We start from the raw sequence: 18563 nt of genomic DNA on the forward strand, positions 1-18563 counted from the left end.
ACACCTTTAAACAAACAAGGCATATAATGAATTCAAAAGCGTTAAAAAAAGGAAGTGAATGTTTTTGTTGATTTTAATTTGTAGTTATTCTAAAAAACAAAGTGAAAGCCATACATCAGGTTTTATCCTTTATATGCATCACAACGTGTATTATCAGAAAGCTCAGCAGATGCTTTTAGAGTGACCTACACATTACACAATTCATGTTACAGTCAAACACCAGCTGACATTACACAATGCTTGCCAAGCACTCACCCAAAAGAAACTCCTTTTAACTCCTTTTTAAATCTTTGATAAGCTATTATTGTATTGATGTACTCAAAAATCAGCCCTTGCAACATAAAAACCCTGTGCTGCACAGTGACAGTATATTAAAATACTACTAACATCCATATGCACTGTTATCCATTAAATGTTTGCACCATTATATTATGGAGAACACATGCACAGCCAGCACATAATGTAAAACATTTTTTGGCTTATTAAGCGAAAAAGATGCAGCTACAGGGAAGAGCACTATAGTATAAAATAAGTTAATCAAACACAGTGCTATGAAAGTCAAGCAAGGATAAATATGCATATATCAGGCAATGGCAAATGGAGAATGTGAGAAGCTTCTTTGCTGAACTATGCTGACATGAAAAGCAGCTGTCATTGCAGCCTCACATTACTGACATTTAGTATTCTACTTCTGCATAAGAACAATACAGTGTCTTATTTTGACATCATGAGCATTTCTAAATAAATTTAGGAGAATGGGAATGTCTCAAATGTTTGGTAAAATGGTGGCAGTCTACTTTAGACAGAAAATGAGAGATAGACAGCTGCTAAAGATAGGTTTGATGAATTAAACCCATGCCACCTGTTCTTGGATTACATTGAATATTTCAGAAATGCATTGCACTCTAATTCTGATAAGTAAAGCAGAGGTCAGATTAAATAAAATGAGTCTAGAATTCTGACATCACGACTCAGTTGATTCCTGGTGTTTTGAGGCTTACATGGTTGCTTTTGGAGGAGTGACATTTATGAAATGATGATTTAATCACCTTTATCAATGTTTGCAATTTTATGTTGAAGAGAAAAGAGAACATATTTGATCTGTTTTATGAATTAAGTGTGCCACATAAAAAAATCCCAGTGAGGAAGTCTCAGTGTGGATCGAAAAAGAAACATCTATCCTTTCTGTTTTTAGGGTTGCAATTATAGCTTTTCCTCCAAAACATTAATGAGGTGTTCAAATCAAAATATAATCATAATATTGGACCTTCATAACACTAAATGTGGTAGGATTACGAAGTTAAAAAAATTTTTGATATGAGATGGTACTGCGTGTACTAAGTAAAAAAATGAATGCAGTTCTTGACAATGCCCTTTTGTGAGTTATGGCAATGGCCCAGACATCACAACATCACAGTGGAATTTACTCGGAAGACTGTCTATGTGTTCATACTGCCAGCGTCAAAGTGGCCGGAAGTCATTCATGTTCAATGTGAGCCGGCGTCGAGGAGCGGCTTGGTGTGATTTGGCCGTTAAGACTTCAGCTGTTTCCTTTTATCTGCAGCCCTCTTCTACACTGCAATGCACCGTGCTTCCCATCCCCCTCTATAGCTCTGCATTGCAAGAAACAGTGCAGTCCAATGCAGTGCTTTTTAACTTCACATTATGCCGACAGTGATTAGAAAGTCTGTGGAAACCCATCATTTAAAGCAGAAGTATTGTACCTACATCTGTATGGGAGTAAATTGTCGGTTATGCCCTGCATAATATATATTTACAACAACATATCTGCAATAAATAGTGTTAGTTAGCATATGATCACATGCCACACACAGTGCTTAACCTCTGCATGTACACCTGTCCATCTGACAGATGGGAATGGGGGAAGGGTGGAGGAAGAAAGAGATGGTAGGAAACAAAATGGGTCAGAGGAAGAAGCAGAGGATACAGAAAAAGGACGCACATGTCTAATAAAAATAGAACGGAAAATAATCAAGCAGACTGGATTTAAGAACAAAGCACAAAGCCACTGGGGGACGTTGACTATGTTAATTCTAGATGTTATTTTAAGCCCATACACTACAAGACAACAAAATCAAATGAATCACAATCTCATAGCTATGAATCTTAAAAGAATTGTGAATATACATGAAAACAATATCAGAGTGCCCAAAACATCTTTCTGAATGTGTCTGTGTAAATGAATGAACCCAGGTCTTCCTAATCCTCAGGTCTTCCTTCAAATCTTTCTAGGGTATAGTCAATGTTTTTTATTTATTTATTTTTATTTTGTTACCAAAAGCTTTAAATAGTCTTTAAGAGGAGCAGATGTTAATGGCTCATAAATAACTCAAATGGATTTATTGAGGGTCAGAACAGGGCAGAGGCTTGTGTGTGAAAGACTATGTGTGTGTCTGTGTAAGAAAGCAGAAGAGATAGAGAGAGAAAGCGAACAACAGGGCATATGGTGTGGACAGAGTGTAAATTAGGAGCAAGGCCATTTATAGGAGAAAAGGGAAGGTGGCTTTAAGGACAGAGTGACCTACAAATGCACTAAATGACCTGCTAGGAATATTGCTTTTCTTGCTGGAAATTTTGCATGGTCTAAACATTGTCTCATGAGCTCCATTTACATATTGGTAACTTTGATTTAAAGCCTAAAAGGCAATCCAGTCTTAAGGCCCGTTCACACCGAGCACGATAACTATAAATATAAAGATAAAGATATAGTTCTAAAAATCGTTCTCAATATTAAAGAATAGCAGAGACCACACTACAACTATAACGATAAAGGCATAGAGAAACAGTATAGTTGGAATCATTTTCAGAATGATTTTTTTTCCAGCTGATGAACGATATAAACATTGACATCCAATCAGAATCCATCCTGCTGTAACGAGCTCGAGAATTTAAAGCGGCAGAACCACGTGCTCTCAGAATAAACAGACAATATCCTTCGCTGGTGTGGACGCTAATATCGTTATCTTTATAGTTATCTTTATAGTTATCGTTCTTGGTGTGAACGTGGCTTTAATCTGGAAAACAAACTAACAACAACAACAACAAAAAACAGTTCATGATTTCTTTAAGATACATGCAACATTTTACAGTGTTATAGTATTGCTACAAAATAAAATTGTTCTACAATTCTTAACATCTAATCCAATAATTTCCATGTACCTGCTTTTTCTCATTTCCTTTTAACTTTTTCGGATAATAATCAGTTACAGGTCCTTAGAAATGGATCATGTCTGATGAAGGGCTTGTGCCCGAAACGTTACACGTGGTGAGCAACCATTAAAATTTCTAAGGAGCATTTTCTGGTGTGCGGACTCATTGTTTACCTTTGCAGCTACTTGTCTGCCCAGCACCCAGTTTTAAAGTTTTTGGATGTGCGTGCTGTACCTTTGAATTCTCTTATTTTAACTTACAATGTAATAACAGTGATAAAGTTAAACAAAAACTTAAAAAAATATAATTTAATGTTATCATAAGTGATAAGTGTGATAAGTGACGTGACATACAGCCAAGTATGGTGACCCATACTCAGAATTCGTGCTCTGCATTTAACCAATCCGAAGTGCACACACACAGAGCAGTGAACACACACACGCTGTGAACACACACCTGGAGCAGTGGGCAGCCATTTATGCTGCGGCGCCCGGGGAGCAGTTGGGGGTTCAGTGCCTTGCTCAAGGGCACATAATTCAGCGCATTGAACTAATACTTTTTTCCTTTTTACATTTTTTTTTTGTTATTTCCACCCAACCTTTTTACTCTTTGTCGTCCTAGTCAAATACTGGATCAAATACTAGATTCAGTATGTAAAAAAAAGAAAAAAGAAAAACGCAAAACCGTTGCTAATTAAAATAAAACTAATAAGCTGACAAAAAAACTAAAAAATCCAAGATCTGATGATAGTAATGCACACTGAGAAATTTACAAATACATTTGAAAAGGCAACAGTTAATTTTGACCTGAAACATCAAAGTGGATTTTCAGCAAAGCACAAGAGTAAATGAAAATACTAAATTATATTTTACATTAAAAGGAACCTCTTTATTGTTTGGTGTTATAGTAGGGGTACTGTCAGTCTTAGAAATGGGGCTGTGGGGATCGTAAGGCAAAATATGTTTGCCAAGCACTGCTCTAGAATGTCAACGCAGCCCTAGCTTGAAGATTATGTGTGTGCGTGTCTGGTCGTCTCAGTTGTCGCCTTGTAGTAAAATTCTTTAACCTCCTGGCTCAGCAATATATCACTTACAGTTGAAGTAAGGCATCATTACATTATCAATTAAAGCTCCTTTCGGAATAAAAGGCGATGCATTTCCATTAACATATTTGCTGGATGTTTCCACTGATTTGGCCAGCCCTTGCAGTTTCCATTAAATGATTCCATTGCCTCAAGGCATAAAAACTTACAATAGTTTTATTCATAAAACTATTCATATTCATATTCATTTTTATATAATACACTACTAGCCTTACTAGTTAAACTTATAAATACTGTTAAACTTGAGGTGACAGCCGTTTCTGGGTAAAAAAGACATGCTTGGTGGAAACTCCCCCATGTTCAAGCATCATTTCCTTCTTAGAAACATCAAAGATCTGTCTGAGTTGGCAAAAAAAAAAAAAAAAAGAACGACGAAGATGAAAAAGTCTCATTCAGATTAGCTGATGGTAAGACTGATATGCAGAGAGGTCTAGTGTTAACTCAGTACAACAAAACCAAAAAAAAAAAAACACCGGCCAGGAAACAAGCGGAAGAGAAAGCCTATGTTGGTTTAGCTCGAGAACCATGAGCAGCGACTTTCTTTGTGCTCTTCTCATCCTCAACTTCCTGGAATCGGGTAAGTGCATATTGTGTGAAATAACTAAAAAACATTTTTATATAGTTGTGCATTTAAAAAAGGTGCATGGACAACCAAAAAGTCTGTGGTTATTAGTTCGCGCAGACAATGCAAAACTATTTTTTATGCATTTGGAAAAAGTACAATTAAAGCCATGGGATGACAAGAATGATTCTATGGTAAATGAAGACATCATGTATCAAAAGAGTTTTCAAAAAGTGATAGCAACAAACTCTCACAAAAGCATAAACCAAGGCCTTCACATGCGCTGCTGACGCCTGTCTGACTAACTGCACTTTCACTGATAACATTTTACATAAACAAATGATCAGTCTCTTGATTATGATATTACTTAACAGTATTATACCTTTTCATTAATGGGTTGCTTTTGTAGCACATTTTATTTTTATCCTGTGATTCACTTTTAGAATTTACTTTTTCTCATTGATTCATTTTGATTTATTCTGATCTGACAACTGCTTTATTATAATTTTTCTTGTCAAAGATTAACAAATTTAAATACACTGTACAAAACAACTTTTTGTAAATTCTAAATAAAACGTGTAGATTATATCAGAGTATATTTTACAAGAAAATACTATTTCTGTTTTTTTTATTTTTTTTATCAGCTTCAGTGCAATTACTTACTGTTTCTTTGTAATTTTACTGTTTCTTTGTTTGTGAAAATTTTCTGCTCCGTTCTTCAACTGTAAAGCGAGTTTAATTTTTGTGCTTAAATACAGCTTGTACTGTTGTTAAATTGTAGTTTCAACATGCGTCATAAACTGCTCTCTCTAAAGCATCTTTGAGGGCAGTAAACAGCGGCAACCTCTGAGACTAAATATAAAACAAAAGGTTTCATAATGACTTCAGATGTTTAAAGAAGGCAGTACCTTATTATTTTCAGTTAATAACAAGTTTATATTCACAAAGATTTACTGGTAATAAAAAATTTTTTGTCAGTAACAAGACTCAACAAACTTTCTACTAAGCATTCAAAATTCAACATTTTTTTGATTATGTCTCAGTGATCCTTGTAATATCTCTGTGAACTATTTCATTTGTGTTCTTTAACAGGCAAATCAAAGAGTGGTGTATCTATCAGTCACAGTCGAGATGGATATGGCCAGAACATTACTTGTCTCCTCTCAGGGGATGAAAATATGACACAAATCAACTGGGAGATGCTAAGAGGCCCGAATCGCACCAAATTGGGCACGTATCACCCACATTTTGGAATTTACATAATGCAAAAGTATAAACCTAAAGTGAAGATCCAGAACAAACAGACTCCTTATCCATCATCATCCCTTCTCATTAAAGTAGCATCAAATGAGAGCGTGCAAATCTGTTGCGCGTTCATAACATTTCCTTCGGGTAAACTTGAGCAGTGCACTGATATCAGTAAGAAAGATGTCAGTATCAACACGCCTATGATAAAAGGTAAAACTTACACATGTAGTCCTATACATACCTTGCCGTTCCTTTGAAACTCTTGATTTTTTGTATTTAATTTTAGATTTTACATATGTGGAATCAGAACCAATGCTGGGAATATTTGGACGTTTGGGTGCAATGATCATGGGAACCATTCTTTCCCTTTTTATCCTGACCATCCTATTCTACTTATGCAGAAAAAACAGCTGTAGAAGGTAGAGGTCACATCTTACATATATTTACACAAAACAAGACATTTCTATACTTATAGATTTAAGACCAAAACAAAGGAAAAACCTGTATATTAAACACTTTAAAACTTATTTACAAAACAATCTAAGAGAAAAATCATGGGAAATCTGACCTTGCAGGAGGAAGTCCTTTGAAATAGGAACATACCTGGCAAACGTACCGGCTGAGGTAAGACTTTCCATGCAAATTCGAAGGGTTCATTCCACACCATTCTATAATTATAAATGCTAAATGTGACTATTTACAAAGAGCATCAACATCAGTTACAGCTGAAATGGAAACTGCAGTGTAAAAGTGTTAGAAGTGCGGTATAGTGCATTTTTAACTGTGACATTTCCTTTCAATCTCAAATACGCTTTAATATAGCATGTGATTGCATTTAAGGTATCAGTTTCCTGTTATTTTCTAAAGAATGTGTGTGGTTGTGGTTAAAGTTTGAGTGCTATCAATTCGCATGACCCTTGTTTGCGGCAACATTATGAAACAGACAGTTAAATTGTTTTAACATATTTTAATAACTATAATAAAACCATTGTTTTATTTATATATATATATATATATATATATATATATATATATATATATATATTTTATACAGTTTATATTGCATATTTATAATAAATTATAATAAATGTAAATTCCTCATTTTAGCCATTTGCTGAAGAATCAGTTGATGTACCAACTTCTCAAAGTTCTCCAAATGGCTTTGACCCCTCAAAACTTTATGCCAAGATCAAAAAAGACCTTTTCTATGGCCAGCTGTGGAAGTCTTACCAAGGCCAACCCAAATCATGCACACAAGGTACCATGACTGATCAAGGACATGTTCAGAGAGGCAGCCCTTTGAGGCCAGATACAACAGAATGAGTGCATTTCAATAGTTTATACTTTCCAGTCTTTCCAGCACGCCTGAGAGGAATCTCATCATTTTTGTGTAATGTAAAATAGCTTACAGCAGATTGCAATACATTATGTAAAGAAAAGAGTGAATTATTAATATTAAAAGAAATGCATTCATATTTCAATCGTTTTCAAGTTAAGATAAATGTTTGCAACACTGAATAAACTTATAAATAAACTTTTTATGTGAAAATCTAACAGACATGCAAGTCTCGAGTCTTTTGTCATGAGTCTTTCAAGGCCAAATCTCAAATAATTTTGAATAACTGCAAGTTTATTTTATGAACATTGTCAATTCATTTAGATTTATCATTAAACTTTAACCAGAAGCACACACTAATTTGCCCATTGGCCTGTGACCATCATGGGCTCCTAACAATCCCCATATCTGGTGTGTGGTGGGCGTTCTGGCACACAATGGCTGCCGGTGCATCATCCAGGTGGTGATGGATGAGGATTCCCTCCTCCCCAGTGTAAAGCGCTGTATAAAAGTTTTTATGAATAAATTATTATTATTAGCTTTTATTATAATTTCCAAGTATATCCTTGTTCATTAAATCGTGGTTATCTAAAAGTATATTAGGTTTTGCTTAAATAAATTGATGCATTTTTATGCATGGTATATTCAATCGTTTCATTATCCAATTTGGCAAGAGAAAGAGAGAATGAAATAACACTAAACAAATTATTATTTTTTCTTTCTGTAAATCTGTTATCATACCGTTTATGTTCATCAATATTTAACTATTGCACGAGACAAGAAAATGGTATTCACTTCCGTTATCTAGCTAGCATAAACTGTTTTTAGACATGCTTTTTCTTCATCGAGTAGACATCACAGTTAGGTCACTTGCAGCTGCATGCTCAAAGTGGTGGCGGAAAAACACCGGGAACAATTGGAAGGAAACGGGTAAAATCAATGGACTAATAATAAAAAAATGCATTGTTGTGCCTTTTGATGTCAGAATCGGCATGCAAATACTGTCGCCAAAGATGCCATTTGAAGCTTAACGCAGACATTTAAAAGGACATATGAAACCTGCCATTTTAAAGCATAAAGATTTAAACAATAAGTATAAATAAAATTCATATAGCGGACATATTGTATTAGCCCAGTTGAAATACCTGCATGAAATACTATTTAAACCTATAACATTTTACATAACATTTACCTATTTTATCTCTCAATTCTGACTTTTTTACTTGCAAATGCAAGTTTATATATCCTAGTTCGGACTTTATAACCTTATTCAAGTCGCGACTGTCGATTCTGTGGGGGTAAAAGGCCAGAAGTGTGGGACTATAAACTGAAAGTCCTCACTGTTTGCAAACAAAACTGCAATGTCGCCTTCCACCGCCTGGTGGCGCTACGATACTGTTTTTGAGAAGGAAGCCTCCTTGTTAATGGCTTCGTGTCGTATTTCATAGAAGGCAAATGTGTTTATTATTTAAATCATTTTTTTATGTTCTCGAAACATGAATAGATCCTGTGCCCTCTATATCGAACTTCACTCTAATATATTTGGATAATTACTGACATACCATTAAAGTTGCCATGCTTTACTTGTTAGATAGCCAAAAGAAAGATGTTAAATCTGTGTAAAGGCTGGACATGTGGAACAGTATTACAAGCTTGCACGAGTTTAAAGTCCACGTTCTCCCGAGATGGAAACTTGTCACATCCTGACTGTGTCAAAATCACACGACTGTCGATGCAGTTAAGTTACCTCACGTGGTAAGTCCTGCAGACTCAAACAGAACAATCTTCTGGTTTTAGTTTTAAAAAAGTTATTTGAGGCCAATTTTGCTTGTAAATTTATTTTAGCCATGCTTTGCTTATATTGTGTTTTTGAAAGAATGACTGTAGTAGTTGCATTTTAGCAGTCAATTATAAGTAGTTAAAGGGTTAGTTCACCCAAATATAAAAATTATGTAATTGATGACTCATGCTCATTACAAACCCGTAAGACCTCCGTAACACTCCACGCTCAATCCAAACCCGTAACACTCCCTCTGAGTTCAAATAACCAATATCCCGGAGTAATTCATTTCAAACTGTGTTCCAAAGATGAACGGAGGTCTCACGGGTTTGGAACGACATGAGGGTGAGTTATTAATGGCATAATTTTAATATTTGGGTGAACTAACCAGACCACATGATCATAGCAAGACCACTTTGTTTCTTCTTAGTATACTGTCATGCAGACTATAATCACATTAGTTTTTTTTATAGATAATGTTATCCACAGTAATATCATTAAATGGTCTCATAAATTGTTACTACATAGGCCAAGTAGATTGCATCTGCTTTTGTTTGCAATATTTAATCATTTAAACGTTTTTATGTATTTTTATGTTTTTATTTATAATATAATGTTGTTTTAATTGTGTTTTTTTTTTTTTTTTTTTGTTATTGACACACACACACACACACACACACACACACACACACACACACAAAAAACGGTGTTTTACAATCCCCAGGTAACCTGTGCAAAAGTAACAATGGATTCACAATGTGTGGGTGAAATTGATGGACTGACCTTCTTTCTGGCCAAGCAAGAGGATTACGATGACGTGATGGCCATCTCACAAGACATATATAGTGGCAACGATTACCTTCCTCATCGTTATCACTCCTGGATGACTGAGCCAGGATGGAGAGGATGGAAGCTGGTAAGAGATACAAGAGTAAAAAAGTTTGATAGATTTTATGAGTTTTCTTATTGTAGTTTTAACCTCAGCCAGAAGCTATGAGTGAATATTGTCCTTGTTTAACTGCAAGATTGTGTTACATTTTATTTTTCAGCACTATCTTGATTTAAGCAAGTAGACATATTATATTATTAAATTCAAAACAGGATGTTTAAGAAATTAACAATAATGCTTGGGAAAAAAATGACAATAATGTACAGTATGTGATAAGTTTGATTTTTGAAATTTAAGCTGCATATTTCATTACACCAAATAATGTTCTTTTTCACAGCATCATATGACCCCTTTAATGGGCTACTCAATTCAGTAACTCTAATGATAAGAAAAAGTTAATTGGTAAAAAAAGTTAAGATGTGTCTCTGAGAACTGCAAGACTGGCCAATCTTAATAAAGGCAACATTGTAACTTGTGGCTAAACTGAACCACATCAATGCATGTGTTTTCTGCGGTGCACAGTTGATTGACTCATGACCCATATACTTGAATGCAGTCTCTGACATTTATACCACTGGACAATTTCACTCTTCATATAATCACAGTCTAGGGTGGTCAAATAAGACCAGCACCATTGTAATTGTTTGTTACTATCATTTCATTAGTATTATATACAACCTCCTGGACAGCAACCAATCTGGCTTCAAAAGTGGCCACTCAACTGAGACTGCTCTGCTCTCGGTTACTGAAGCCCTGCGACTAGCAAGAGCAGCTTCAAAATCCTCGGTACTCATCTTACTGGACCTTTCTGCTGCTTTTGACACTGTTAATCACCAGATTCTCCTGTCCACCCTCAGAAAGATGGGCATCTCTGGAACAGCACTCCTGTGGGTTAAGTCCTACCTCTCTGACAGATCCTTCAGTGTGTCTTGGAGGGGTGATGTTTCAAAGTCACACCACCTTGCTACTGGGGTTCCTCAAGGCTCAGTACTTGGACCACTTCTCTTCTCCATCTACATGACATCATTAGGATCTGTCATTCAGAAGCATGGCTTTTCTTATCACTGCTACGCTGATGACACCCAACTCTACCTCTCATTCCAACCAGATGACCCGACGGTAGCTGCTCGCATTTCAGCCTGTCTGAGTGACATCCCTAGCTGGATGAATGACCATCACCTTCAGCTTAACCTTACGAAGACAGAACTCCTGGTGATTCCAGCTAACCCATTGCTTCATCACAACTTCTCTATACAGCTGGGCTCATCAACCATTACTCCTTCGAGGACAGCTAGAAACCTAGGAGTTGTGATGGATCATCAGTTAAGCTTCACAGACCACATTGCTACAACTACCCGGTCCTGCAGGTTTGCCTTATACAACATTAGGAAGATTAGACCCTTCCTGTCAGAGCAAGCAACCCAACTTCTTGTCCAAGCTCTTGTTCTCTCCAGACTGGACTATTGTAATGCTCTCCTGGTGGGCCTTCCTGCATGTACTGTCAAGCCTCTGCAATTGATCCAGAATGCAGCAGCGAGGGTTGTCTTCAATGAGCCAAAGAAAGCTCACGTTACTCCGCTCCTCATCAGGTTACACTGGCTACCAGTAGCTGCTCGCATCAAATTCAAGGTACTGATGCTAGCCTACAAGACGACCACTGGCACGGCACCAACTTACCTAAACTCATTGGTTAAATCTTATGTGCCCTCCAGAAGTTTGCGCTCTGCAAGTGATCGACGCCTTGTGGTACCATCCCAAAGAAGTTCAAAATCACTCTCAAGGACCTTTTCCTGGACTGTCCCCAGCTGGTGGAATGACCTCCCAATCTCAATTCGTACAGCTGAGTCTTTACTCATTTTCAAGAAACAGCTAAAGACTCATCTTTTTCGCCTGCACTTAACCAACTAACACTAGCACTTTTCCTTTTCTTGTCTTTTAATTAAAAAAAAAAAAAAAAAACCTACCTATGCGTTCTATACTAGACTAACTGAGACTTGTCATGGCACTTGTATACTGTTGTTGTTCTCTTGTTGACCTGACTGCTTCTGTTGTTCTCATTTGTAAGTCGCTTTGGATAAAAGCGTCTGCTAAATGATTAAATGAAAAAAATGTAAATGTAAATTATATTGTACTGTTGCACACTAGTGAACTTCTTCTGGCTTCCCTAAAGTACCATTAAGCTACTATTGGCACTTTAGCACATTGGCTTTTTGTAACTATAGAATATTGAATATTAAGAAAAGCAGACCACTTTTTACTCTTATTGTTAACAGTAAAATCATAAATAGTATTTTAATATACTATACTATTAATCTCAAAGATGTGTAGCATCTGCTTAGGATCATGTACGATCGTTTGGGCTTTATGTTGTAGGGATTCCTTTAGCATTTTGACATTTGCATATAAATTACAGAATCTGGCCCCATAGTATACATTTATGTGAGTGCTTAATGGCAAGGTTTACCCCCATTATCTGGAAGATACTGAGCAGACCTTCTTTAAGGTCTCCCCATCCAACTTCAAACACATTCCGAGATAACTAGATAGCCCTTTGGTGCCAGACATTGGGGAAGTTGTGGCCTAATGGTTAGAGAGTCGGACTCGCAATCGAAGGGTTGTGAGTTTGAGTCTCAGGCCGGAAGGAATTGTAGGTGGGGGGAGTGCATGTACAGTGCTCTCTCCACCTTCAATACCACGACTGAGGTGCCCTTGAGCAAGGCACTGAACCCCCAACTTCTCCCCGGGCGCCGCAGTGTAAATGGCTGCCCACTGCTCCGGGTGTGTATTCACGGTGTGTGTGTGTTCACTGTTGTGTGTGTGCACTTTGGATGGGTTAAAAGCAGAGTACGAATTCCAAGTATGGGTCACCATACTTGGCTGTATGTCACATCACTTTCACACCAAACGGGCCTGGCTGAGCAGCCAACACACACTCACACACATGTTTGGTTTTGTGAAAATTGGGGACATCCCATAGGCATAATGGTTTTTATACTGTACAAACTGTATATTCTATGGCCCTACACCTAACCCTAACCCTCACAGGAAACTTTGTGCATTTTTACTTTCACAAAAAAAATCATTCTGTATGATTAATAAGCTTTTTGAAAAATGGGGACATGGGTTATGTCCTCATTAGTCACCGTCTCCTTGTAATACCTGTGTCATACCCATGTCATTATACAGAGTTGTGTCCTGATATGTCACAAAAACAAGAGCACACACACACACACACACACACATTTTATTTATTTAGACTATAATTAATCAGTTACAAATGTATTTAGTATATGTATGTATTGTTTGTAGTATGTTTCACTATTGTAGTAGCCTAGTTACAATATTTGTATTAGTTGGACTCTCAATGCTTATATTCAGGTATAAGAGTGTATCTCTGCTTTAAGATCTTCTACATGTTTTCATCCTTGGTATCAAAATGATCTGCTTTTTATTCCTCAAACAATTATGTACACTATGTGATCCTAAAGTGCATCATACTATTTGTACCATAGTTTGGGTTATCAGTTAATCACACCAGTCAAACATGCAAATGTAGGTATCACTGGGACAAAGAAACACTTCCCCTGAAACTATATGACTTGTTACTGGTCCATCCAACCAAAAGGGGTGTTACCGGCAAACTTGGTACACTTCATCAACACCATGATCTGAGGGTCCATGCCAAGGTTGGGAACAGCGCCACCTATGGGTGTCTGAGATACCAAAAAAAACACATTTTTGCCATTAACGTCTGAAAAATCAGTCTGAAAATTATGATCTTGATGTCCATGGATTCTTTGGATCATTCCGAATCTGTGAATTTTGTCAAGATTGGCTGATCCACCTGTCCACAATTTTGAAATTTGTCATAAATTGCAATATCTTTTGAACCACTGGACATATCTGCACAAAAATCGGTAGGGATCAGGAACACTAAGTCCCCTGAGGTACCTCGGAAGTTTGGAGACAGCGCCACCTAGTGTTCAAGAGATATAACGATTCTTGCATTACCCCTTATAACTTTTGAAGTCATTTATTAATTTTTTTTATTTTTATGTAACTTTGTTCCGTGGGTTATGCCGAATCTGATGTTGTCTCATTTGTAATTTTCCAACATGGTGTCTGTCCACTATATTGAATTGAATAAAAAACTGTTTTTTCACTACTCCTCCCACAAATCTTGTTCAATTTTGTTCAAAATTTGATCAGATGATCTTCAGACCGAGCCGGATAGAAATGACTGAACAGATTTTTGATATTCACTCCCATTCGTGTGATGTACCTCTCGGAATTTGACCGTGCCTGTGCTAGTTGATTTATGCTAGTTAGCTTCGCATGCTAGATGGTTAGCATGCTAACAAGTTTCTATTCACTCTGAGACTCTTTAGGTGTTTGGTTAACACTAAACAACATTAGAATTTTTAGCTTAGCATGCTAATCTGGCTAAAATGCTAAGTCATGCTTGCTCATTCTCACACCTTAACTTTTCTTTTGTGGCTTGTCAAATGCGTGTCAACTAATGTGGCTCACTCTATTAAGGCACTGGTTCTGAACCTGTGAGGTCATGCGTTCGAATCCAGGGTGGCTAATGTTGTTTCTGTTCCAGATGTGGAATTTTCTATGTGTGTTCACATTAAATCAAACACGTGTATTGTCTATTGTCCTGATGTACATTCCATTTCTGCCATTTTTCTTCTTCCCGCTCTGCTCTCGGCTAAAGCCCTTCAGGGCTTGGCCCCGGTATCGCTGCTTGCAGCTATATTTTCAATTTACTATCACAATCATAAACATGCTAGTGTGTTATCATTTTGCAATAATTATCCTGTGTGCCTTTAGGTGGCTCTTGAGTCAGGCCTAGTGGTTGATGGAGGTGAGGGATTAAGAGTGTGCCCAAAGGAAAGGGGCTGTGGTATAGCTGGAGTGATCCAGAGATTTGTTGATGGCTATATAAAGAAGGTCTACCCTAATGTGAAGACTAAGCACCTCACTAGAAGAGATGACCCAGGGCCCGAAAAACTGCACAAGTTCACACTTTTAGCCAGACGGGTAAGTTAAAACTCAAAAAGTGAGTATTATACATTAACATTATTTAATGTATTATGATCACTGTCCTAAATAAATAACTTTTTCATTGTTGAGTCATGATACCCAATTTGTTAACAAATGCAAGCAAATCAAATCTCATTGCAAAGTATTAAATGCATAAAATGGAAAAGTGTGCATGACAATCATACTTTCATCATATTTTTCTTTTAATATGTTCTAAATAAGCTGCAAAAGAAAGTTTGGACATCAATATTCATTTAAAAAATGTTTTGGAAATCTACATTTAGTATCTCTTCTTATTTTATATTGTTATTTTTGATAGATGTTATAAATTAATTATGCACTCCATTATTGTTTATTCTTTTTTATTGACTCCTTCTCACTACCCTTTGATCCATACCAGTAATAGTAATAGTAAAATTCCTTCGGATGAGACGTTAAACAGAGGTTCTTACTCTCTGTGGTCCTTAAAAATCCCAGGATGTCTTTCGAAAAGAGTAGAGGTGTAACCCCGGCATCCTGGCCAAATTTCCCCATTGGCCTCTGACCATCATGGCCTCCTAATCATCCCCATACACTGCTTGGCTTCTGCACTCTGTCTCCTCTCCACCAGTAAGCTGGTGTGTGGTGGGCGTTCTGGTGCAACATGGCTGCCGTCGCATCCTCCAGGTGGATGCTGCACATTGGTTGAGGAGTTTCACCCCCTTTCATTTAAAAGTGCTTTGAGTACTCAGAAAAGTGATATATAAATGTAACAAATTATTATTATTATTATTAATGCCACTAATATTAACAGTGATATTTATCTCCATTTTCTCTTTCTATCCAGACCGCTTTCTCTCTGCGGGGGGATTCTGAAGGTTTTAATAGATTTGTCTATGATCTGAAGGAAAAACTGGTTGTGTCAGAGGAGACCAACAGCAGCTGTCCTTTAGTGCCAGTTAAGAACTTGGATGCTCTTAAGGCCTTTCTATTTGATTCAGATTTGCCATCCAGACTTCAGCTTCCAGGGGGCGCTATCATCCAGGACTGTCAGCCCTTAAAACTCATGGAAAGTAACCTTCACATCTTGGCAAGGCGAAACCTAACATGGTTTGTAGACGGTTCTGGTAAGAAACCCCTGTTCATGTGCTTCCATACACCCTCCCTATCCTATTCCATATAACGGAGGGTCTCTATGCTTTATTATCGACCTGTTTGGGACGGATACTTCTTTAGCAAAGAAGGCACTAACAACTCACCTGAACAGTGTGAAAAGTGAGATTCAAGGCTTGGTTTGGGTTCATATTTTTATGCATCAGACTCTATGGAAAGATTTAAAGCAGTTTTGTGAGAGCCATGACATGGAAGTGAAGCTGTCACATAAATCCTGGGAGCAGCTCTTTTTGGAAAAAGAGCTATAATAACATCTAGAGGATGGAGAAAAGAAAAAGATGCCAGCGATAAAAGATTACATTGTTTGGTGATTGAAGTTGTAATAGCCAAAAAATGAGTTGTCACCTTTGCTTAAACTATTTGTTCAACAAATTAAATAGTTTTAAGATACTGTAATATTGTAGGTGGTGATGGCGCAGTGGATAAGACAAATGCACTTGGTGTGAAAGACCCGGGTTCGAATCCACTGTGAGACACCAATGTGTCCCTGAGCAAGACACTTAACCCCTAGTTGCTCCAGAGGCGTGCGACCTCTGACATATATAGTAATTGTAAGTCGCTTTGGATAAAAGCGTCAGCTAAATGAATAAATGTAAATATTGTAGAACTTTTGTAATTTGTGTCTGGCCTTAAGAAAAATAAGTTTATTCAAGTGTGCTATTACTATGCTAGTATACTAAAAATAGGAAAGTTTGCTTTTAATTAGCTTTTTATGTACTTCTCAGAAACTGGCTCTATGTACTTCTCAGAAATATACTTTAAATGAGATTTAAGTATACTTGACTTTTACTTACAAAAAGTCTAAATATATTTGAACTATACTTCTGCTCCTAGAATCTGTGTTTTCATTATTATACGGTAGAGGGCGCTAGTACACATCTTCTGTACAGAGCTTCCAAAAAAAAAAAAACACAAGTGAAGAAGAAAAATAAACACGAGATACTAACACATGTAACACGATCATCTGACATGAAACAGCACCAAAACTGTAACATTATGGAATAAATGTCGACCGATGAAGAGGTAATAATTACAATTAAGCTCTCGAATGTTTTTGTTTACAAGCAGATACCCTGTTCTTTCTTTGGGTGTTTTGTATGTTCAGATATTCATATATAGGCTAACAAAATATATGCAAATTAAAACCTAAATAGGGACATAAAGTTAACTTAAAGAAAACTTGTGAGTATACTTGCAGTAAAAAACTACTAAACTAGTAGTTTACTGAGACTATACTTCAAAGTGTACAAAGTATTTCATTAGTAAACTATGAGTATACCTATAAGTTCACTTTTAGTATAATTGCAGTACAAACATAGAGGTAAACTAGTAGTGTAAACGTATACTTAAAAGTATACTACTAGAATACTGATATCTTTATACTTGCTACATAAAGTATACTTAAAAATATACTTGAACTTTACTTAAGTATAGTTAGTAAAATAAACTTGAAGTATACTACTTTTTGGTAAGGGTGAGTAATACAAGGCACAGTGAAACAAACTCTGTGAACTCATTACTTATCCAAAGTTGATGTCAGAAACATAAAGCATGTATTTGTTCCTCCATGCCTCATGAGTACAGGATGATTCATGAATTGAGATTTGAAAATTAAAAGCATTTTAAACTGATTGTGTTAAGAATTTAATGTTTAATATAATAAATTAAAAGGATGGCTATTTATCAATGCTGAAAACAGTTATGTTGGTTAATATATTTGTACAAACAGTGCACCGTAAAAAATAAAATGCTCCTGCAATTAGTTATAACAACATTCAATTTGTTGATAACTTTAATGTCAAACTTAACAAAACTAAAGGTAATTAAACCTTAATTAACTACAATTTATTTTAATCAAGCACAAATACTTACTTTTTAAAGTTAAAACAATGCATTACTTATTCTAATATTGAATTTTAAGTTGTGATAGTCACATTTGATTGAATTAGAGATTTATTCATTTTTTTAAGACTTTAACTGACCCCAAACTTGGTTGTGTGTGTGTATATATATTATTTGTTTATCCTTTAACAATGTAATTATACATCTTAGACTAATAGAAAATCTATAATTATATGTAACTAAGAACAACAATAACTTCAAAATTAATCTTTTTTTTATTTTTTATTTTTTATAATAAATACAACAAAACCCAGAGTCATGGTCTCTTCCTGTATTTATAGTACATTACAGCTGTTCAGCAACTGATAATGGCAGTGACAAGAAAAAAGGAGGTTAACACTGTGGAAAATCAGCCTCTTTTTCCACTATACA

At 36.2% G+C, this 18563-nt stretch overlaps 2 protein-coding genes and 1 pseudogene across 2 annotated transcripts in view; 2 read left to right on the plus strand and 1 right to left on the minus strand.

Moving 5' to 3' along the window:
- The window catches only part of LOC132104201 (AP-1 complex subunit sigma-1A-like), a 77194-nt gene that overhangs the window by 18683 nt on the left and 39948 nt on the right, over positions 1-18563 (minus strand). The gene's annotated exons all lie outside the window — the stretch shown is intronic.
- On the plus strand, positions 4521-7406 carry si:ch211-196f2.6 (immunoglobulin domain-containing protein). Its single transcript, XM_059504677.1, has 5 exons — positions 4521-4850; positions 5928-6293; positions 6370-6502; positions 6659-6707; positions 7191-7406. Exons 1-5 carry the CDS (start codon positions 4799-4801, stop codon positions 7404-7406), a joined length of 816 nt encoding a protein of 271 aa, XP_059360660.1. The 5' UTR covers positions 4521-4798.
- LOC132098617 (histidine N-acetyltransferase-like) lies at positions 9945-16687 on the plus strand (annotated as a pseudogene).

The sequence above is a fragment of the Carassius carassius genome, chromosome 2, assembly GCF_963082965.1.
Source record: "Carassius carassius chromosome 2, fCarCar2.1, whole genome shotgun sequence".
In the NCBI taxonomy this organism is placed as follows: Eukaryota; Metazoa; Chordata; class Actinopteri; order Cypriniformes; family Cyprinidae; genus Carassius; species Carassius carassius.